The 23,522-nt window shown below is 36.4% G+C and overlaps 1 protein-coding gene across 3 annotated transcripts; it reads right to left on the bottom strand.

Moving 5' to 3' along the window:
• Positions 1–1,870: 1,870 nt before the first annotated feature.
• Positions 1,871–23,017, bottom strand: ZNF280B (zinc finger protein 280B). 3 transcript variants are annotated; one of them, XM_079149716.1, is made up of 4 exons: positions 22,864–23,017; positions 22,029–22,085; positions 12,434–12,679; positions 1,871–6,964 (listed from the first exon to the last, which is right to left on the bottom strand). In XM_079149716.1, the coding sequence occupies exon 4, from the start codon at positions 6,894–6,896 to the stop codon at positions 5,259–5,261; it is 1,638 nt and encodes a 545-aa protein (XP_079005842.1). In that variant the 5' UTR covers positions 6,897–6,964; positions 12,434–12,679; positions 22,029–22,085; positions 22,864–23,017; the 3' UTR covers positions 1,871–5,258. The 3 variants fall into 3 exon arrangements, with proteins under 3 accessions (XP_079005842.1, XP_079005841.1, XP_079005843.1); XM_079149715.1 differs by lacking the exon at positions 12,434–12,679; XM_079149717.1 differs by lacking the exons at positions 12,434–12,679; positions 22,029–22,085.
• Positions 23,018–23,522: the final 505 nt, after the last annotated feature.

A 23,522-nucleotide genomic window follows, 5' to 3' on the forward strand; every position in this document is an offset into this window, starting at 1 on the left:
AGGAAAGAACTAGAGTCACCTGTCAATACTCACCTTGGAAGCATATCAGAACAGCAGTATGTTTTCCTTTCCTGATGTTTTCAAGAAGCACACAATACTATTCGTCAAAAAAATATATATATATATGGAAAAATAGAACCAGGAGAAGTAGCACACACTTGTATCCCACCTACTTGGGAGATGAGAGGATTACTGGAACCCAGGAGTTTAAGACCAGTGTAGGCAACATATCAAGACTTGATCTCAGAAAAAGGAAGAAAAGAAATAAATTGTATTAAGGTTTGGACTTATGTGCCCACTTAGGCACGTGAACGTGTATACACACACACACACACACACCCTTGCTCTCTCGCACATGTCCCCAAGACATTTCCTGTTTTGTCATTTTCTGGACATTTGTCTCTTTCCATTGCTTTGGACTGCATATCACTGGATATGATCAAAGAATTACAGACCTATCACACTGATATCAAAAGCTCTTCTAATTCACTAGTCTGCTTGCAGGAATAAAGGGGAAGTTACAGATCAGTGTGAATTATAATTCATAATCTAGAGCACAGGTCAACAAACTTCTCTTTGTAGAACAGCAAATGGTAATTATTTTAGGCTTTTCAGGGTGCATATGGTCTCTCTGGCACTCTCATTCTCCACCTATTGTAGAAACAACTATTTTCTCATTCTGCATTAGAGTCAAAATTTTGGGTTGCCACAGCTCCTATTTGCCATTACTTCTGATAACTGAGTAATATTGTTTATGGTGAGTATATATTTAACTTACTTTGATGTTTGTTTTGGTTTCTAAGTTCTATAAGTAGGATTTATTCTCAAATGAATATTTTCACATTTTTACCTCTTATACTATATTCATTTTGGGGAAAAGACTTCTTTTTTCTTTTTCCATGTTTTAAATTGGTGCATTATACTTGTACATTTTAATGGGATTTGGCATTACATATCCGTATACACGCACAGCATAACAAATTTAGCAATATCACTCCCAAGCACTTAGGGAAAAAGATGTCTATAATTAAAACTAATTTTATCAAGGAAATAAAAGTATTTAATAATTCATGTAATTTACCATTAACAATGGTAATGTAAATATATATGCCAGTGTGTACACATAAACACACACATATACACACACCCTCAACATGCCAAGGAAAATTAAATTCTTGGTAAAATTAAAAATTAAACCACTTATGGAGCTCAGTGGCAGAGTGCTTGCCCAGTATGCACAGGTCCTAGGTTGTTGTCCATACCACAAAAAATTAAAAATAAAAATTTAACCTGTAAAATTTTTAAATCTTTTAATTAAATTATCACAAGTGTATTAAAAATGAAAATTTTTAATTAAAATATGCATCAAAATATTTGAGATTTAGGAAAAGTTACAGAGAAAGGCAAAGACTTAAATTCTTTCCTTATTAAAGAAAAAATATAAATTTTAAAATAAAATCATAGAAAAGAACAATACTAAGGTAAGCAGAAGGGATATAAAGAATAAAGGCAAAAACAGAACAAAAAAAATAAAACTAACTGGGATAATAAAGGAAATTGAAGGTTGCTTCTTGGAAAAAAGTAAATAAATACTGATAAAACTACAAGTAGGAAATTAAAAAAAAAAAAAAAACTAGCTGGGCATGGTGATGCATACTTATAATTCCAACATCTCAGGAAGCTGAGGAAGGAGGATCATATTTTCAAAGACAGCCTCAGCAACTTGGTGGCAAGATTTCAAACAACTTAGACCCTGTCTCAAAATAAAAAATAAAGTGGGCTGGGATTGTGGCTCAGTAGCTAAGAACCCCTGGGTTCAATCCCTAGTACGGGGGGTGGGGGGGAATACCGTAACAAATCTGAGGAAGAAATACACTTAATAAAAATTAAAGCAGAAATAGGGCTCTAAGTATCCCCAAGAGGGCTACTTCTGCTTAAAAAAAAAAAAGTTTCTAAAAGGGAAGCTGAGAAAGTAAGTGACTATCTCGACAGATATTATAAACTACCCAATAAAACAAGTCTCTTTAAAGATTCTAAAAATGGAAACAAAAATTTAAAATATACTCATTACTTTTAATAGTACATAATTTCTCATTAAAACCAAGAACAAGAAACCCATTAACTCCATCATACACATTATCGTTTAGAAGTGCTGACCCAAGAAATATGACAACACCACAATTGGCAGGAGGTAGCAAATAAAAATCAAATAAAAATAAAAGCATATTGGTGGAAAGACAATATAGCAAAAAACATTCTTTCACAAAACATTTTATTATTATAATTGCTATTTTACTTACAATTTTTGGCAACATTAATAAAATAATAAATTCCATCTGAAAGAACAAGCAAGCAAAATAGACAAGGAAATTCACAAAATGATAATAATAAAATAGTAATCTGGACACATATTAAATATATTTGTAAATAAAACAAAGTGACATTGCCTTAAAAAAATATAAAGCTATCAATAGAAAAACAGAGAAAGCTCCCTTCGACTCAACTCACTCTATTTTCTTTTGGTTGCAGGCACAGAAATTGATTCAAGCTAGCTCAATTCTAAAAGAGAAGCAAAGCCCTTAATGATTCCTTCTCAGTTTTTTTGTGAAAATCTAGGAAATTTAACTAGATTAAAAAGGGAAGAAAGCAGTGGGGGTGGGGGGGGGGTAAAGTGCCTTTAAGGAGAAGGAATTAGGTTTAAAAAAAAAAAGTGGGGGAGATTTCTAGTTGTTCTAAGAACCAAAGAAAGTGTTGAACAGTTCAGTGAGGTAGCAAGCCATGCAGGCCTAGGGCAAAAGCATTCTAAGAGAATAGCATGTGCAGCCTGTAAATCGGGAAAAAATGTGATTTGCTTAAGGAATAACAAGGCCATTATATCAAAATAGCATATCACTTGGGGAAATGGTAGAGAAGTATCACAGAACAAAAGAGGGAGGAGGTAGGCAGGGGCCAGACCACTAGAACCTGTAGTTGGCAATAAAAGACAATTTGTACTCCTTAGGAGCATGCTTTAGTGAAACAGCAAACAGTTCACAGTGCCGATAATAGTAAGCAATCACTAAAATTTACAGCTAAAACATTTCTTACTTTTACCGTAGAAACACAATACACAAAAGTCTGCAGATTTAAACCGTTAAGAATTTCCACCAGAACAAGTGGGATGGTCATACAGAAAGAGAGAGAGAGAGGGAGACACACACACACACACACAATTTTCTTATACCTAAAGAAAGGGCTCAGGATAAAAATTTTCGTAATGTCCCTTGACCCAAGCAATCTACCTGAAAAGACCTAGCAAACTGTTCAAGGTGTAAATGAATTAATCAAACAAGCAAGCATGGAGCAATCAAACAACAAAATCTACTGGCCACCTTTTTAATTATTTCTAGTCCTTCTTTCCCCAATTCTAAGGAGAATACTGTGACCTAATGATTACTTCTTCCCAGCTTTTTGTGAAACTTTGAAAAATTTAATTAGGTTGAGGAGGGAAGAAAGGAGTAGGGGAAGAAAAGAATGAAAAAGATGTTTCCAGACCTATGTGTACATCCAGGATGCTAGATTCCTTGACTAGTGAACAGAGGCTGCTAGGCACCTGCGTTGGGGACAGAGGATAAGAGAGAGATGACACTAGAACAGGACCAAGTAGATGGACAACCCTAGGAACTCACAGCAGCTCATGTTGCTGACATTTAGGAACTGATGCTGAGAGTATTCCACAGTTCTGTGAAAGAGCCCCTGGGAAGGGCAAGAGGAAAATGTTCCTCCCTAGTACAGTGAGAAATTATATTAGGAGGATCCATCAGATAAGAACAGACAATATGTTTGGGTCATTTCTTGCAAACAGGATTGCTTCAAGAAAGACTCAAACAGCATTAGTGTAATCAGTCAGGAAATTATAAATACTACAAAAGAAAAACTATTAACTGTAATACACTCACTTCCAAGGCAAGACACAAAATTGCAAGTTTCACATACTCAATTATGGTAAGATACACATGTGCTGAAAAATATAAGGTCCCATACTGGGTTTAATTTTAATCAGTCACCTGGGCTATTTTTGTGCACTGTACCTCAAGTTCTTGGACAAGCCCCCATTCCATCTTAACGGTGGGAGAACTAAATTTAGCTCAGCCCATTAACTGGACAGTCACCATTTGTACCACCCCTTTCAGTTGAAACTGAGTCCAGTACAGTTCAAACTTTGGATACCAGTGCTTCTTTCCCTCGGGAATTGTAATATGCTTTATTGCTGTGGCTTCTTAGGACAAGGACAATTCATTCTTCACTAATCTCTAGCCAGAATGAAGAATTATCCTTCAGATCACTCAACAGGAAATTAACTGGCACCAGTTCCCATTCTAATTACTGCTGCTTTCATATGAAGCTAAAGATACTGAGCAGCTATTTGATATCTGCAGGTCCTTCACCAAATGCAGGCATTTTGCAAGAATGATTTTGCTTCTTTGTTCTTCCACTAGGCAAAAACATTCTGAGGCAGTATTCCTTCTGCCTTGGCTCCAAGACTGGAATGTGTCTATCCCTCATCTGGGTAAGAGGTCACTGCTCTCTTTTGCCTAACCTTTACCTAAGTCTTCACCTCCATTCATGTCACAGCTTCTCCTTCAACTCCACACTCAGGCTTTCAGAACCAGGTTATTTTATACTCACACTGCAGAGGCACTTCTAAGAGTTCATGAATAAGCGAGCCAGGCCATAACAAAGTCATTCCAGTCTGACTAGAGTTAACAGTGAAATATGTAATATACAGAAAAAGTTTAAAAACAAAATTAAATACTTTAAAACCTCTACAAATTCTGTACATAGAAGAAAGATCTTTCCAGCTTAGGAGTAACATAAAATACAAACAAAATAAATAGGTTTTCACTTTTTTTCCCACTCAAACATACATATACAAGCACCTTTCCTGTGTTGAGTCAGATAGTTAACATAAAAACCAAGTAATATATTATAAATAACACCTAAAATTTCAGATCAAACTTCAGGGGGTGGGAGTGTGGTGCTTGGCTCAGTAGTAGAGCATGCCCACTAGGTCTTGGGTTCATCCCCAGCACCACGAAAAAAAAAAAAAAAAAAAAAAAAAAGAAAAAAAACCTACATCATCATGAATTTAAATCTCAATTCATTAGTTTCACTATATTTGGTGCTACTGAATAATGTATGATTTATATTTTCTGTTTTTATGATTTTTTTTATGCCACTCAAATTGAAATGTTTGATTTTGGTTTCCCAAAACAGAATTAATGAGGTTTTTTGGAAATTCTACTTTTAGACCTGGGAGGAGATGGTTCAGAATCAGTTGTACTTAGAGTAATGGACGCTACATTCACTGATTCTGGTTGACCAGATTCTGGTGACACCTGAATAACAATTTTTGTTTCAGGAGGCAATCCTTCTAGTTGTTTAGGCTTCCTAAACATTTGATGACATTGGGTTTTGTGCTCCATTTTCTCCTTGAAAGTTAAAAACTGTAGCCGACATTTAGAACACTGGTGAACTCCCCTTTCCCAGTGCCTCCTATAATGACACATATATGGTGTTGCAGTTTTGAAAATTTTGAGACAAAATGGACAAAGCAAATTCTTAGTGTTTTCATGGTGTGTTCTAAAATGCGTTTCCACATCAGCAAACGCTGATGATCTGTAATTGCAAATCTGGCACACATAGGGCATTTCCCCAGGCTTATGATTGTCCTTCATATGTTCTAAGAGAATCTGATCTGTTTCAAACGACAACTCACAGATTTTACAGACAGCAGAGGGCTCCTGTATAGTGTGCACACTTTCAATATGACGTTGTAGTTGGAAGGGAGTGGGAAACTGCCGGTGGCAGTGCTGGCAGGTAGTGTGGGTCTCCCAGCTGTCACCCCTCTGCTTCTCGAGTTCCAAATGATGCTTCATGTGATTCATAAACTTAACATTTTTTAGAACTTTCAAGCAACTGGGGCATTTAAAGGTTGTGTGAGTTTTCTGTTCTGGCTGCTCATCTCCTTTATGTTGTCCATAGTAAAAGTCACTAAGTATCAGGATCAAATTCCCTTTCTTGGGATCAAAAGTCTTGTTTTGACTTGCTAGATCTGAAAAGTCTGTCTTTGCCAACCCATTTTCTCTATCAGGATTTATAGTTATAGGCTTGAAATGGACACTGTCCTTTGGAAAAGCTGTTGGAAGAGATACTACATTCTGAACATGGCTTACCGAGGTATGGACATCATTGGGTGTACTTTGCTGAGGATTCACTGTATTAAAAACACCTGAAGGGGACAAAGTTAAAGAACATTCTCCTGTGATTCCATCACTGAGTTTAGGACTTTTGGGATTTACACTAGTTACTTCAGTAGTGGAACATCGCTTTGATACACAAGTACTTTCATTCATGCCTCCTTCTGAAAGTGCTGCTTTCACTGGATGATGCAATGAACTTGTGAACGTAACCAAAGGAGAACATGACTCTGAAGAGCTACTAGGCACAATTTTTGGTGAATTACTTTTATCATCAGGCTTAGACAAAGGTTCAATAATAATAGGACTATCTGTTGATCTCGATTCAGACTGAGATACTGGCAATATAGTCACTGTTTCTGATGGAGGGGTCACATGACTTGTAGGTTGCAATCTGTGAGCAGTATCTTTTCTTCGGCGACCATACTTTTTTCTCCGAGAACATGAACCTGGGGTAACTCTGTTCAAGATGTTTGAAACAACCGGTTTTGAATGTGAAGACACCCCAACAAAGATCAGCTCAGCATCTTCATTTACATGTTCCACCCCAACAAAGATCAGCTCAGCATCTTCATCATCTATTTGTTTGGTTTCTTTTATGCTTTTCTGTGGTTCTGGATCTTGTTCTTCATCACATAATACACATGGTTGTTCCATTTTCTAATTTTTTTATTCTTCAAGGTTGTAGCCACAAGTCCCACTGCTTCCTTTATATAAACTGCCACCTAAGTACAAACACACTATACATCAGTAAGTACAGAAAAATGCATATCTTATTTAATTCTTCTCTAAAATTCTGAGGTAGTTATTAACCATTCTTATTTTATAGACAAGTACATTGACACTCAAGGAAGAAAAATGGCAACTTAAAACTTACAATATAAGGATAAGGTCTCCAGAATCATAGTTATCATAGTTTCACAGCTTTGCCCCACAATGTAACCTCTTCCAATCAAAATAGTTAAAAATAATATAATAATAAAAAATCCTCCAGCGACTAATTAGGCAAAAATCACATAGAAAGAACAAGTATTTTTACAAAGGCACCACTGTGCAGTGTTTAAAATCATGAATTTTGGGAGTTGGAGATTAACTGAAATTCTCAGTCAGCCACAGACCAGCTATATCTTCTTAAGCAACTCTTTTACTTTCAAGTGTTTTTCAGTAGCTTGAAAGCAAAATTTTTTATTTCTTAGACTTAATAGCTATATTTTAAAAAGCACCAACTATTCCATGAGAGTTTGCTTCACAGCAGAATTAGAGGAAAAACACATTAAATGCACACATCTGAATTGATTCATCCAGACTAATTCCTAAATTTTTATATAGAAAAGAGGTATCAAATTTAGAGAGTCAGAGTAAATACACATAGCCAGCAAATAATATAATGTCAATGCTTAGCATGTCAGGCAGGCAAATCAGGAAATAATTCTCTTCATAATCTCATCTCAGTTCATGGACTTAATTTATAATCCATTCACTGATGGCTCCTAAATTTCTCTCTCCAGTCCTGACTTCCCCACCAAACTTAAGTACAACAGTGCTCCTCCTTCAAATCGACCTCAGTTTATTTTCCATATGGCAGGCAGAATGATTCTGTTAAATCAAGTGAGATTTCATCACTGCTCAGCTCAAAACCTTCCAATGGCTTTCTGATCAAGGTCAAGTACTTACAATGTCTAGAAGATCATGCTTCCAACATATATTTTCATTCTCATTTTCCCTTACTTCACTCTAGCCATACTAACCTCCTCACTACCTTGTGAACACACTAACCCTTGCTCATAACCTTTGTATTTCTAATATGATTATTCTTCATTCAGATACCTGCATGGCTGGCTCTTCACCACCTTCAAGGCTCTGTTCCAAGAAACATTCTCAAGAGAGATTTCAAATATTTCAACCAACCTCTTAACTCATACCCAAAATTATTTCCCTTCTCCACCTGTCTCCCTCTTTTTTTTTAAATCAGAGACTGAACTCAAGGACATTCTACCACTAAGCCACACACCCAGTCCTTTCTTATTTGTCTTTTGAGACAGGGTCTCACTAAATCACTGAGGCTGGCTTCAGCCTCCCAAGTCACTGGGATTACAGGTATAAGCCATGGTACCTGGCTCACTTCCTTTTGCCATCAAATCCTACCTCCACTTAACATAATATAAACTTTACTTATTTATCTTGATTCCTTCTTTTTGCCCAGTAGCAAAGGAACAAAGGACAGAGATTGGATCTTTTGTTGACTACACTGAGTACAAATGCTCAGCAAATAGAGTTGGTTAAATAAACCAACAAATAGGTACTCTCATTAATAAGATCTTCTATTTGTAGAAAACACTGTGCTACATTAATTCCACATTTTCTATGAATTTACTGGGAAACTTCTTCAAGTCAGAAATTCTGTAATAAATAACTGAAAGTGGCTAGCTTTTTTAATTTTATTTTTACCAAAAACAAAACAAAACAAAAAAACAGAAAAAGGAAAGTAAAATTATATGGAGTCCCACTACACAATGACACATGTGAATAATAACTGTCTCTATATTGCATGAGATACACTTAAATATCTTCTATTTCATTTCTTATATAGTCCATAACTCACAAAATCAATTAACACTCATCAAATGGGTCACAACTAAGAGGTATGAAAAACACCGGTCTCTAAATCAAGTAAAACATGGGCACTTTAAATCACTTTAAGACTCTGTGTTGTTGTATTTTGCAGTACTGGAATTAAACCCAGGACTCACATATTCTAGGCAAGGAATCTATTACTCCATAGCTCATTGATTCTGAAAACATGTCAAGATGCCTTGTAGCCTAATGTGCACTTTTCGAATCAGCATAACCCAATCTATAAAAATTAAACTGGTATCTAAAATATGAGACACATGCTACATCAATTTTAATGAGAATATCAGTACCTAACTTTGAAACATATAGATATTATTTATTCCTATAAACATATATGTTACCTTGGAAGTCAATTAAAAAATACAATTATTAAGCATAATAAAAATTATTCATTCTTTTCCTTATTCCACTTACTATAATTTATTTGCCCAACACTGGTAAGATACTGTGGCAGACAGTGGTGAATGCATGAAGCTTATTATCTGGTGTGGTCGGTCATGAATAGTATGACTTACAACTTGAAAATTAAGATCAAATAACTGATCTACACATAATGCCAATACATACATACATACATACACACACACACACACATACATATGGGGCAGACTTGAAAACACTGCTCTTTGGAGTCAGCTAAATAGGTTTGTCTATACTACTTTGAATTGCCTAACTCCAGGATGATGCCACTTAGCCCAGTTTTTTTCAACCTACGCACTTCTGATTCTGGACCAGACAACTCTTTATGTAGGGAAATTCTGAGTACATAGAAGGACGTTTAGCAGCATTTTTGGCCTCTACTCACCAGTTATCATTACTAATCCCCCAGTTACAGCAACCAAAAATGGTCCTAGACGTTACCAAATGTTCTGTGGGAGAACTCCACTGACGACTTCTCAGTGTCACTTCTACATTTCTAGTATTGACTTCTACCATGAGATGGTATGCCTTACCAACCTCAAAAACAACAACAACAAAAAAAAACCTTTAAATCGAAATTATTTTCACCCTGATATCATAAAAATCAGAAGATAATCTGACAACTAGTATGTTCATCAGATGGATTTTAAAGCCCAAAAAACTTATGTTTATATGGAGGGTATGCAGACACCCCTAAATTCATGATTCCTGAATTCTAGTTTTGTGTTCTTTCCAAAAGAACTGTGATTTAAAGCATGCCTATTTCTGATGGTGCTATTACTTATATCCTCAAAATTCATTAAAGTGCTTCATTGGATTCACTTTTTTACTTAAAAAAAAAAAAAAAAAAAAAAACTTTTCAAACCTCCCCCACCTCCCATCAAATTAGTCATAGTATCTATAAGTGATTAGAGCATTGCTAATTCTAATCACCTTTCATTTCCATCGCTATTAAGGCCCCAACCCCTGCTCTGGCTCAACTTCTAAATTTAGGATCCACAGGTTACTTCATATTTGTACACCTGTACTAGGCTTCACAAACTGCTATCTCCTTTCTTTGTACTTCAAATTATATAGTATGTCACCACTGGATGGATCTTAAACATCAACGTGATTATATTGTTCCTCTACTCCTGATTGTTAAGTGATTCTTTCAATTCTAGAGACTATATTTTAGCCTATGCTATAGACTAAACTGTGTCCCTCAAAATTTTTAGATTGAAGCCATAACCTCCAAGATGATGGCTCCTTAGAGCTATTGCCTTTTGAAGGTAATAAGATTTAAATGAGGTCATGAGGGTGAGACCCCCTATGATGGGATTAGTGCCTTTATAAAAAGTGACACCATAGTTTTCTTTCCCCTATTCTCCACCTCCACCTATATGATAAGAAGTCAGTTATCTACCAGCCAGAAAGAGCACTTGATCTAAGATGCCTCAGCCTCTAAAACTGTGAAAAATAAATTCCTGTTGTTTAAAAAGAAATTGAACTGGATTCCAATAATACTAATGGACTTTCACTCAGCTGATCCCAGTTGGGTTTTTGGCTGTTATCCATATCGTCAATCCAAAGAAAAAAAATGAAAAGTGGAACAAGAATTGGGAATAAAGCTAGTAAATGTATGACTGACCGCACTACAAGAACAGCATTAGATCATGCTATTCTTAGAAAACTCTTATCCACAAATAAGCCCCTTCTCCACAAATGCCCCCAACTGGATGAATGTATAAACTGTTATTTTCAAATTGACCAAAATCTTGAGGTAATAGGGTAGGAGGTTGGATATGCCAAAAACTACTAGACCTAAGAGGTTTGTCTCAAAAATCAAATCATCTCCACTAACAAAGTCACTAAAGGTCAAAAGAGGAATAAATGGGAGCTTCATTCCAAAGATAGCTAAGGATCAGTGGATAATGATCCATCTCCAGGGTTATTTTTGTGCATTCAAACAATGGTCTTTTCTAGTGAGATTTTGTTATAGCCATACACGAGCTTTTTTTCAGGCTATCAGTCCTTCTTGAGTAATTTCTGAGATTAGATCTTAGGCCATCAGGACTCCTCTAGCACCTGCCCCTACCATCTTCCCTTGCCTTTCACTCTCTTCAACCATCATTGCTCCTCCGAACTCCTGCTCAAACTCTCTCTATATATACCCACAACATTCTTGCCCCCTAACACCCAATAACTTCACATACTTGCTGCCTTAGAATATAATAATCAAACACAGAACCCTGGAGGATTGGGACCTTCATCAAATTCTTAAAACCACCAGAAATATTTACATTCCATGGTAGGGGAATGAAGTAAAACAAAAATTATTTTTTCAAGTTTAGGATGTAGCCCAGTGATAGAGCTAACAAGGCCCTAGTTGTGATTCCCAGCAGCACAAAAAATAAAAATAAAAAATCTTTATAAATATTTGTAATAACTAATTTACATAAATAAGCTCAAGATATGTAAAATAGGGTCAATACAGGCCTGGGAAACTATGAAGGGACCAAGGTTGGTCCTTGTCAAAGGATAAGACAACTTCTATACACTGAACTACAGAGAAAAAAAAAAAAAAATTCAAAGATCCACATCACTATTTCCATTCTTGCTACCTCTTTTCCCATTCTTCGAGCCTTAATTGACTCCAATCCAGTCACAGTGGCTTCCTTACTGCTCCTTCAGACACTCTAGTCCCATGGCTAGAATGGGTAAGACATTCTATCTCTTTCAAGTCCATGTTCAAATTTAACTTCTCTATGAGACTTACCTGACCACCCTATCTATAATTACAAAACAATTAACTCCCTCTTGGCAAGTTCCAATTCCAGTCCTATAACGCTGCTCTACTATTCTTCTCCTAATTTCATAATATAACCTTCTCACCAGAGAATTTATGCATTTTATTTTACTATCTTTTATCCACCACTGAATTACTAGTTTTCTCTTAGAGCAGTTTCTGGTTCGGAATTTTTTTTTTTTTTTTTCCATTTTTGCCTGTTTGTTCACTAATCTCTCTTCAATACCTACAGTAGTATCTGGCATGTTATAAGTATTCAAACACTCATTAAAGAAAAAATTATCTAGAAGAAATAAGAAAAAAACTCAGCAAAGAAAGGTGGTCTGAGGGAAAGAATAAGAAATGTTCACACCTGAAAGGTAGCTAATTTTCTTCAAGTCAGGGCACCACAGACATGCACTGTGACAGGAAATATGAGAGCTCTAATCTAGAAGAATGCCTCCAGTCACATCTCATCAGGAAACCAATAGTTCAGGGAAGTCTTCTCTCAGAACAGTACGCTTAGAGTCCTTTATGGGATCTCCTCTGAAGCAGTGTGGTAAATAAGACTTTCTTTTCCTTCCCTTTCTTCCAAGAACAGAATTCTGGTCAGAGGAATCTACAAAGAAGATAATGAGCAGGTTGGCAGTTCAACCTAAAAAGTCACCTGTTAGCGCAAAGGCAAGTTTTTTGACTCAATTGAGTGGTTAGAAAGGGTCAGAATCATCAGGTGAGAATTACTTAAATAGAGGTTGATGAAGAGAACCAAAACAAAAAGTTACCTGAAAAAAAAAAAAAAAAAAAAAAAAAGATAAGGTCTATTTGCTAAATGCACAGCAACATGGTGAGGAAATGGTAAAATAAGGCTCTACAAGTAGCTGCTCCTTAATCAAAGCAAAGACAACACTGTCAAAAATTAAGTTTTTGAGATTCTAGACAGTTCCTAGAAACTAAGAAAAGGCTTGCAAACATCAGAGGATTCTGGAAATGTGGAAAATGTTTCCTCAAAAAATTGGTGGTTCATTTCTTTAAAAAGTTGAGGAATAAAGAAAAGGGGAGAAAGAACAAAGGAGGAGGAAGAGGAAAAGGAAGAAATTAAAAAATCAAAAGTTACACACAGAATTATCACATGACCATGTAAGTAAGATATATATACAAAAGAACAGAAAACATGCATTCAACAAGTGTATGTACACACACGTAAAGCAACTACTCGTAAGAATCAATAGGGACTGGGGTTGTGACCCAGTGGGAAAGCACTTGCCTAGCATGTGTGAAGCACTGAGTTCAATTCTCAGCACCACATATAAATATATAAATAAAATAAAGGTATATCAACATCTAAAAAAATTTTAAAAAAGAATCAATAGGTAAAAACAATGCAAATGTCCATTAATGGATGAATGCATAAACTAATTAAGATATATACACACAATGGAAAATTATTTGGTCATAAAAGGAACAAGCTGGGCAAGTACTCTACATGCTATAAATCAAATAAACTATGAAAACATTCAAAGTGAAAGAAAGTCAGACATCAAGGTCACATCTGATCTCATTTACAGGAAATGTCCAGACTAGATAAATCCATGAAGACTAAACAGAAATTGATGGCTGCCAGGGAATAGAGGAGAAGAAATGAGGAAAAACTGCTTAATAAGTAAAGGATTTTAGTTCGGAATGAAAGAACTGTGCTAGAACTACATAGAGATAGCAGATGTACAGTATCGTGAATACGCTAAATACCACTAAACTTTTCACTTTAAAGTCATTCAGTTACTATCACTTCAATAAATTATTTTTAAAAATACAGAGGGAGGGCTAGGGTTGTGACTTTGCAGTAGAGTACTTGCCTAGCATGTGTGGGGCACTGGATTCAATCCTCAGCACTACATAAAAATAAATGAATAAGATAAAGGTATTGTGTCCATATACAACAACAAAAAAAATTTTAAATGAGTAAGATAAAGGTATTGGGTCCATCTACAATGAAAAAATTTTTTTACAGAGGGGATTATTACCAATCATATAAAATAATTATAAAGAAATACTATGAACAATTCTATGCCAACAAATTAGATAACTGGTAAATTCTTCATAATATAACCTATATAACTGACTCAAAAAGAAGAGAAAATATAAACAGACCTAAAACAAGAGATCAAGTTAGTAAAAAAAAAAAAAAAAAAAACAAAAACTTTCCCAAATAAAAAGCCCAAGAACACAGAGCAGAGGTAAATTCTACCAAATGTTTTGTTTTCAGTGCTGGGGACTGAGCTCAGCTGGACAAGTACTCTAAATCTAAGCTACAATCCCATTCTCTTTATCGAATGTTTAGAAAAGATTAACATAGATTACCCATAAATTTTCCTAGAATGAAAACCTTTCTAATTCAATCTATGAAGCAGTACTACTGATACCAAAATGAGACAAAGAAATCACATCAAAAATTCTATAGACTATATACCCCTCTATAAATACAGAAGCAAAAATACTCAACAAAATCCTATCAAAGTCCAACACTATATAAGAAGCATTATACACCATGATCAAGTAAGATTAAAAAAATGCAAGTTGGTCCATATTATGAAAATAGAACATAATACCATTTTAATATAAAAGAAAAAAAAAAAAAAAAAGCCAGGCACAGTGGCGCATGCCTGTAATCCCAGTGATTCTGGAGGCTGAGGCAGGAGGTTCAAAACTTCAAGGACAACCTCAACAATTTAACAAGGCCCTCAGCAATTTAGTGAAAATAAAAAATAAAAGAACTGGAGATTTAGCTCAGTGGTAAAGTCATTCTGGGTTCAACCCCCAGTACCAAAAAAATTAAAAAAGAAGAAAAAGAAAAAGAATAAAAATGCTCAGCACAGTGGCATTAATCTCAGCAACTTGGAAGTCTGAGGTCTCCCAATCAAAAGTTTTGAGACCAGCTGGGACAACTTAGCAAGACCCTGTTTCAAAATAAAAACAAAAAGGTCTGGGTATGTAGCTCAGTTGGGGAGCCCTCCAGAGTTCAATCCCCAGTAACAATAAAATAAAAATAAACTACAAATAAAGAACAAAAATAACACCTGTCTACAGGGGGAAAAAAAAGCTTTTGAGAAAATCTAACACTTTTTCATGATTAAAACAACAAAAATGTTTAATTATGACAGAAGGGAACTTTCTCAACCAAACTAAGGTATCTGGAGGCAAAAAAAAAAAAAAAAAAATGATATATTAATAAGATTGGACAGGAATAAATAAATCCATATTGTAGATAATTTTTATATAAAAAATCCTGAAAAATCCACAAGTATTAAAACTAATAAAGAGGTTAATCAAGATTGTAGAACACAAGATCAATATAAAAATAAATTTCTAGATTCTAGTAACAAACACTGAAAATGAAATTAAGTGATTCCATTTATACTAGCATCCAAAAAAAAAAACAAAATAGGGATAAATTTAACAAAAGAAATGCAAGACTTTTATATAAAAAGCACTGAAATCTTCTGAGTACATGGTTGAAGAAATTAAAGACCTAAATAAATGGAAAGACATTCTGTGTTCATGAATAAGATTTGTTATTATTAAGATGACAACACTCTCAAAATTGATAAAAATCCCAGCTAGCTCTTTCACAGAAACTAAAAATCATTTGGAAATGCAAGGGATCCAGAATATACAAAACAATCTTGTAAAACAATGAAGGTAGAAGACTCACACTTTATAAATTTAAACACAACAAAGCTCTTTAATCAACAGTGTGGTAATGACACAAAGACAGAAACATAAATAAATGTAATAGAATTGGGAGTCCAGAATAAAACCTAAATAGAGACACTGAAGACAGGCGTGGTGGCGCATACTTTAATCCCAGGTACTCAGAAGGCAGATGAGGCAGGAGGATAACAAGTTCAGACTGGGCTTGGCAACTTAGCAAGATTCTCTCTCAAAAAAAAATAAAATAAAAAGAGCTGGGGAGGTGCTCAATGGTGGAGGATCTCTGGATTCAATCCCTAGTACCACCAAAAAAACAAAACAAAACAAAAAAAAAATCACTGATTTTGAATCAGATTTCCAGAACGATTCAATGGGGGGACACAATAGCTTTTTCAACAAATGGTGAAGGAGCCACAAGCAAAAGAATGAAGCCAGATCCCTGCCTCACACTATTTATTAAAAAAAAAAAAAAAAAAAAAAAGAATCACAGACTAAATGGAAGAGCTATAACTACAAAATCTTTTAAATAAATAAATAAGAGCAAATCGGTTCTTAGACATGACATTGAAAATACAAATGACATAAGGCAGACCCTGCCAAATTTGAAACTTTAAACTTCTAAGTTTCAAAAGATATCATGAAAGTAAATCTGTACAAAAAACATTTTTGAATCATATATATGATAAGAGACTTGTATCTACATACATAAAGACCTCTGATGATGGAAGAATAAAAAGAAACACCATTTGGGCACTATGGCACACACCTATAATCCCAGAGACTGGGAATGCTGAAGTACAAGGACAAGAAGTTCAAAGCCTGCCTCAGAAACTTAGCAAGACCATTTCAAAATAAAAACAAAAAGAAGACTGGGGTTGTAGTTCAGCGGTAAACCATCCTGTGTTCCCAGTACCAAAAAGAAAAAGAAAACCCAACTTAAAAATGGACCAAAAAAACTGAGATATTTCTCCAAAGATGCCCAAAGATATATGAAAAAATAGTCAAAAATCACTAATCATCAGAGAAAAACAAAGCAGAACCACCGTAAGATATCACCTCACATCTATAAGGATGGCTACTAACAATAAAAAATTAAAAACAGAAAATAAGAAGAAGGTGGAGAAACTGGTTCCTTAGGCACCACTGTTGGATGATAAAATGGTGCAACTTTATGGAAAACAGTACAGAACCTCCTGAAAAAATTAAAAATAGAACTACTACATGATCTGGCAATCTAACTTCTAGGTATATATCCAAAAGAACTGAAAGAAGGATCTTAAAGAGATATTCACACATACATATACACTGGAGGATTACTCACAATAGCCAAGAGGTAAAAGCAACCCCAACGCCTATCAACAGATGAATTTACAAAATGTGGTATACACATACAAGGGAACAATATAAATATTAATCTACTGAACTGTACACTTAAAAATGGATAGAAGGGTAAATTTCATTATGTTTTTTACCACGTTTAAAAAAAAGGCAAAGGTGTGAATAGATACGTTTACAAAGATACACAAACAGCCAATTAAAACATCATGAACTATTTCTGAACATAATCATTATGAAAATACAAATCAAAATCACAATGTGATATTATTTCACACCACTAGGTTGGCTATAATCAAAAGAGGAAATAACAAGTTTTGCAAAGAACATCAAATTGGAGCAACCATATATTGTTGGCAGCAATATAAAATGGTTAGCTACTTTGCAAAACAATTAAGCAGTTATTCAAAAAATATAATCCTATGAGCTACCAATTTTACTCCTAGGTATACCTAAAAGTACTAAAAACATTCAGGTCACATGAAAACTTTGTACATGAATGTTCTTGGCAGCCTTATTCATAACAGCTACAAAGTGCAAATAATTCAAATATACATTTATCAGTGGATACAAACTGAGCTATATCCATACAATGAATATTATTCAGCTATAAAAACAAATGAAAGAGATACAGGTACAACATGGATGTAACTCGAAAATATGCTATGTGAATATATCCAAAGATGACAAAAAACACACACATACACACTCACTATATGATTCCACTCCCATAAAATGTCTATAGCAGGCAAACCCACAGAGAGAAATAAACTAGTGCTTACCCTATACTGAGCAAAAAAGAAAAAAAGAATAAGGAGTACAATAGGTTGAAAAATGGTACCCAAAATATCAAGTCCTAATCAAAGAAAACTATATTACATTATTTGGAAAAGGGTCTCTCAAGATATGATTAATGATCTTGAGATGTGGGAATTCACTGGGATTATACAAGTGGCCCCTAAATGCCACCACGTTTCTTCATAAGAGAAGCAGAGAGAGACATTACAGGTACACTAGGAGAAGGTGATGAGGATGGAGACATAAATTGAAGCAACATGGTTTCAAGCAAAAGAATGTCATGTCCACAAACAACTTCTGGCAAAGAATGGCTTCTCCTTCAGAGTGTCCAGGGAGAAAACAGCCTTGCCAATATCGACCTTTGGGTGGGTGGTGTTGGAGGAGGGGGATTATCGGGGATTGAGACCAGGGGTGTTTTCACTGAACTCTATCTCCAATCTTTTTATTTTCTGAGACAGGATCTCACTAAGTTGTTGAGGCTGGCCTAGGCTCACAATCATCCTGCTTCAGCCTCCCAAACTGCTGGGATTATAGGCATGAGACACCACACTTGGCCCAATATTCATCTTGACTTAGGTCCAGTGAAACTGATTTTGGACACCTTGCCTCCAGAACTAAGAAGAATAAATTTTTGTTATTTTAAGCAATTAAGACTGTAGTAATTTTGTCATAAAATCGAAAAGAAAGTAATAAAAGTGATTGCTAATGGTTTTTAGAGTTGATGAAATGTTTCAGAATTAAATACTGTTAATGGCTGACACTCTATTCGGTGACACAGAACATTATACCTTGATTAAAGGAAAACATGTCTAGCAATAAGCTAGTGTGACCCCACCACCCAACAACTGATACTAAATTTTCAACTTCTGACTTCCTACTAAGAAGTTCCCATGAAGACTCCATTCATAATAAGGGTTAGGAAGTTAAGATTATAGTAACAATGCAAGCCAATCTAGCTAACAAATACACCTAAGCTAGTATCAAACAGTGTCAATTCATAAATTTGTATTACACCTTCCAAGGGATGGAAAGTTATATCTTACAGAGTAAACAATCTGATACTAAGGACTTGGAGGACCAAATTAGTTGTAAGTAGGGTTACCATACAGCTTGGTTTGATCCCAGGAGTCCCAGTTTAAACTACTTTGTACATACTTTAATAATACCACTTTTCATTCTTAAAAAGTACCTCAGTTTAGATAATAAATTTGACTTAGTTATAGGGATTTTGGAGGTTGTAAAAGTCATGAAAGCACATTCCACAAATGCCAGATGGCCTTGTCATGAATCCCTATGTATCTTGTAGCTCTCTGCTACTGGAAAGCCCCCAAGAGAAAAATCCTAGTTAGGATTTCTTGAGAGTATTCACATATATTTTTTTTTTTTCAAACTTACATATTACTGTTAGGAAGTCAAAAGTTCAAAGTCATTATTTTTTGATATACTGAACTGACCATAAGGCAATATCGCTGCCTCAGAATTCCTAAATCAAAAAACAGAAAGGAGGAAAGGATGGGAATTTGTTTTATTTTTCTCTTAAAAAAATTAGGGAGAAACTGTCACTCTATGGAAGGAGTATCATAACTGGTGTGTGTGGTTAAACATACAAGTTCAGGAACTAGAGAGCAGCTCTGTTGTAGATGGCTTGCCTACCACGTATGAAGCCAAGTTCAATCTTTAGTACTGGAAAAAAAAAAATTGACATAAGTTTGGTAACGTTTGATGTTCACTACTTTATGGTGAACCATCACTATAAAATGTATTGACTCAGTAGAATTAAAACATATTCCTGTCCATGAGACTGAGAAACAGAAAATAATACAAGAATAGTATAAAGAATGTGCACATTTTGACAGTCTCTTAGCCACATAAAAAAGGTTGAGGGAAGAAACAAGGTGGTGTTTGAGAGGAATCAGAGATCATTCATTCAATTTGGTGAGCCAAGTAACAGTCAAGTGCTCGTAGAGAAATACATCAGTGATCCAAATAAAGCCTTTCTCTTCAGAGAGCTGATTTTCCTGTTAGAATTAATTAGTAAACAATAATTTAAAAAGAAAGATCTAGCATAGAAAAGTGGGAAACAAAGCAGGCTGGTATTTATAGAATGTGGTTATGAGTATTTGGGGAAAAGTACTTTAGCAATGGAAACAACACGAAGGCTGAGAAGAAGCATGCTTAACACATGCAAGAACTGGTCAAGAAGATAACAGGTAAGTCAATGAAAAGGGAGAGAAATTAAGAGATGAGACTTTTTAAATGTGTATTTGGTCTACAAAAATTATGAGAACTCAGATCATATGGGCCATTCTAAGTTCTCTGGCTGTTAATGAGTTTGATTAGAGACTGCTGAATGCTTTTGAATGGTGTGCCTTTCATTTCAACAGGATTGTTCCCGCTGCTGTATGGAGAAAAGACTTCAGAGAATAATGTATTCTCTAGAATACATTAGAATCAGAACCCAAGTTAAGAAGCTACTGAAATAATACAAAATGGTGCAGGTAGATCAAATAAATCAACTAAAACTAACAACTGGATTAAGCAATGTGGATTCACTGATGATCGTGACAAGAGTGGGTTTAAGAGAGAATGGGAGAAAATACAGACAACTCTGAAATTTTTCTATAAAGGAAAATTTGCTTTCCTTACGGACAAGCAAATATAAAATAATGTGGCATCAAACAACCAATTTGAAGGAGAGGTGATGGTAGAATCAATATATCTGCTATTAAAATTATCCAAAGGAACAGAAAACAACCCAAGATAAAGAGGAGACTTGCTGGAAAAATATCCTGAATAAGTAAGTGCACAAGTACAGGATTTGGTTCTATCAAGAGGTCAAATAATTCACCCATTGTGACAAGATGCCAGAAATCATATGGAGAACAACCAGAATAGTAGATAAATAGGTGTAGGAGTCAGCCTCCCAGATGGCCCCAAGTGAATCCCACCTCCTGGTATTCACACTAATATACAGCCCCTTCCCTACAATGTAACAAGATTGGCCTGTGGGGGAAAACACACAAAGAAGAAATAATGGTGTGTTACTTCTGACATTAAGTTCTAAAAAAAGACACTGCTTCATCTTAGGTACAAGCTCTCCCGAATTACTCTGAGAGAAGCCAACTGTTATGACATGAGTAGCCCCATGGAGAGGCCCAAAGAGTGAGTAACTGAGGCCTCTTGCCAAGTAAGAGATTAGAAGCAGTTCATCCAATCCTAGTCAGAGACTGCCAATAAAGTTAAAAGCTTGACTGTAGCCTCAGGAGAGAGCCTGAGCCAGAACCTGCCAGCTAAGCCACTTCTGGATTCCAAACATTCAGAAATTATGAAGTAATAAAAATGTGTTATTTTAAGCAACTAGGTTCTGAGATGATTTTTTAAAAATAGATAACTAGCTAATACAATGGCTCTGAGTTGTAGTCACAAATCGTTGGGTACAATCTTGCCTACTGACATGGAATGAATTCTGATGACCTCCCCTGTCAAGTCATATGCAATTAACCAGTGAAATACAGTCTTTAAGAAAAAGGGTATAGGTGAGTTTTGTGGCACATGCCTGTAATCCCACTACTTGGGAGTCTAAGGCAGGAGGATCACAAGTTCCAGGAGAGACTTACAAACTTAGTAAGATCCTATATCAATATAAAAATAAAAAGGACCAGCAATGCAGTTCAGGGATACAGCACCCCATTTCAATCCCCAGTACCATTAAAAGAAAAAAAAAAAGGTATAGAAATGAACAAGTTAACTCCATTTTAACAAACACCCATTTACTTCCCTAAAGGACTCACTTAAATGCATTAGTTGAAATCTTAGGGTATGTGTACCAACAACCCATTTTAGCCTCACAACATAAGCAGGCCTTACATAACCATAACATCTATGGTGCTTACTTTTTCTTTTTAAGAAATGAAGTGAAAGAATGCTGTTGCCACCACATTCTCCTTTGTTTAAGAGAGCAATTTAGAGGACTTTAGAATATTTAAATCAAGAATCACCTAAATTTATCACACACATTCAGACTCCCTCAGGAAACAGCAAAGCTTTAGCACAGGAGAGACCGAAAAAGAAAATCTAAATGAGAAAAGATAGAACCTTGGTCCTTATGATACAGACCTCGCTCTTACCTCAGATGTACACTGAAACTTTTAAGAACTTGAATTGTCCAAGGAGAAGGTCACATTCTTAAAGGCAACCAGAGAGAAGGATTAAGGTTACTTGCATGTCTCAAGAATATTTAATATCCTGTTGCCTACCTAAGATTGCCATTTATTAACCATCTCACATCTAATCAGAAAAGAGAATTCAATTACTTTCCCCAAAATCTGTTCCTCCTGTCTGCCATACCTCAGTTAAGAGAACACCCCACCTGCAAACTGCCCAAACTAATTCCGGCTCACTGGGGTCCAGTGGGTTGCATCAGAGTCCAGAAGGCCCACAGTAAACAAGAAAAATAAAATGGTGTTGCGATCCAGAAAGGAGTCCAATATACGGAAATTTAAAATGTTTTAGACACCCTAGGGGTTCATTCAAGGCCTGCAGATCTACAGAATGGGGGTGGGACTGGAATTACAAACTGATTTATGATTTTTAAAACGCCAAAATTAGGCGCCACAAAAGACCACTGCGGGGGCGGGGAAAAGAAGAGCAAGGCAAGAGGAGCCGGCACAGGCCCCTTCCCAGGAGGCCTCGCCGGGCCCAGCACCAGAGTCTGGGGGAGTTCCGCGGGGGGAGGGGAGACGACTGAAAGGGGCGCGGGGGAATGGAATGTGTGAGGAGGCGTAGGACCCGCAAGGGTCACGGGCCCGTCACGCCTTCCGGAAGACCTCTGCACTGAACAGGCCTCTTGGGCAGCGCGGGACCACCGGACGCAGCGTCCGAACTTGGGGAGCTGGGGCGGTGGGTTCTCCCTCCCGTCTTCCCTCAGGGAACGCTAGAGCCGCGCTACTCCACCATCCTTACCGTCGCTGCTCAGTGGCGTCCCCGAGCAGCGGGTCAAGAAACAGCCCCGAAGGAGTTCCCTGGGTAAAGCCCGCAACCACACCACCTCCTCAGGCCCCAGGGGCCGCCACCGCCGCCAACGCCACCGACGTCTCCACACGCGCGCCCAGGGCGACCTATGATTGGCTGCCAGGTGCGGCGAGCCCGGTCGGCTCGGCTCCAGGCGCTGCAATTTGATTGGTCACGAAGTGAGGGTTGGGCGCATGCGCGCGCTTTGGTGCCCCTCGTGGCTAATGCTGCACTTAAGGTCAGGCTGAGGAGTATCAGGCCAGGGTTATAACCATATCCCTGAACCCGTGGATGATCTTGGACCATCAAGGCCAGCCAAGGCTGCCGGCTGGGGTTAGGATCCCAGTGCATTAGGAGATAGTTCGCCCTGCAGGAGTTGAATTGTCATCATTCTTAGGTGTGGTCCCTTTTCTATGAAAGCACTAGGTAACTGTCCCCATGCCTAAGAAACCACCAAGGAACTGAACCCTGAACCTCATCCTCTTGAAGTTGCATCCGGAGCCAATCGAGTCGAACCTGCCACCTTTGGTACAGTTTACAGTGAACTAAGAAGAGATTTTACTTATATTTTACTAACTGTATATATAGGTACATACAGATATAGATACATA

Source organism: Sciurus vulgaris, assembly GCF_902686455.1.
Source record: "Sciurus vulgaris genome assembly, chromosome: 8".
NCBI lineage: Eukaryota > Metazoa > Chordata > Mammalia > Rodentia > Sciuridae > Sciurus > Sciurus vulgaris.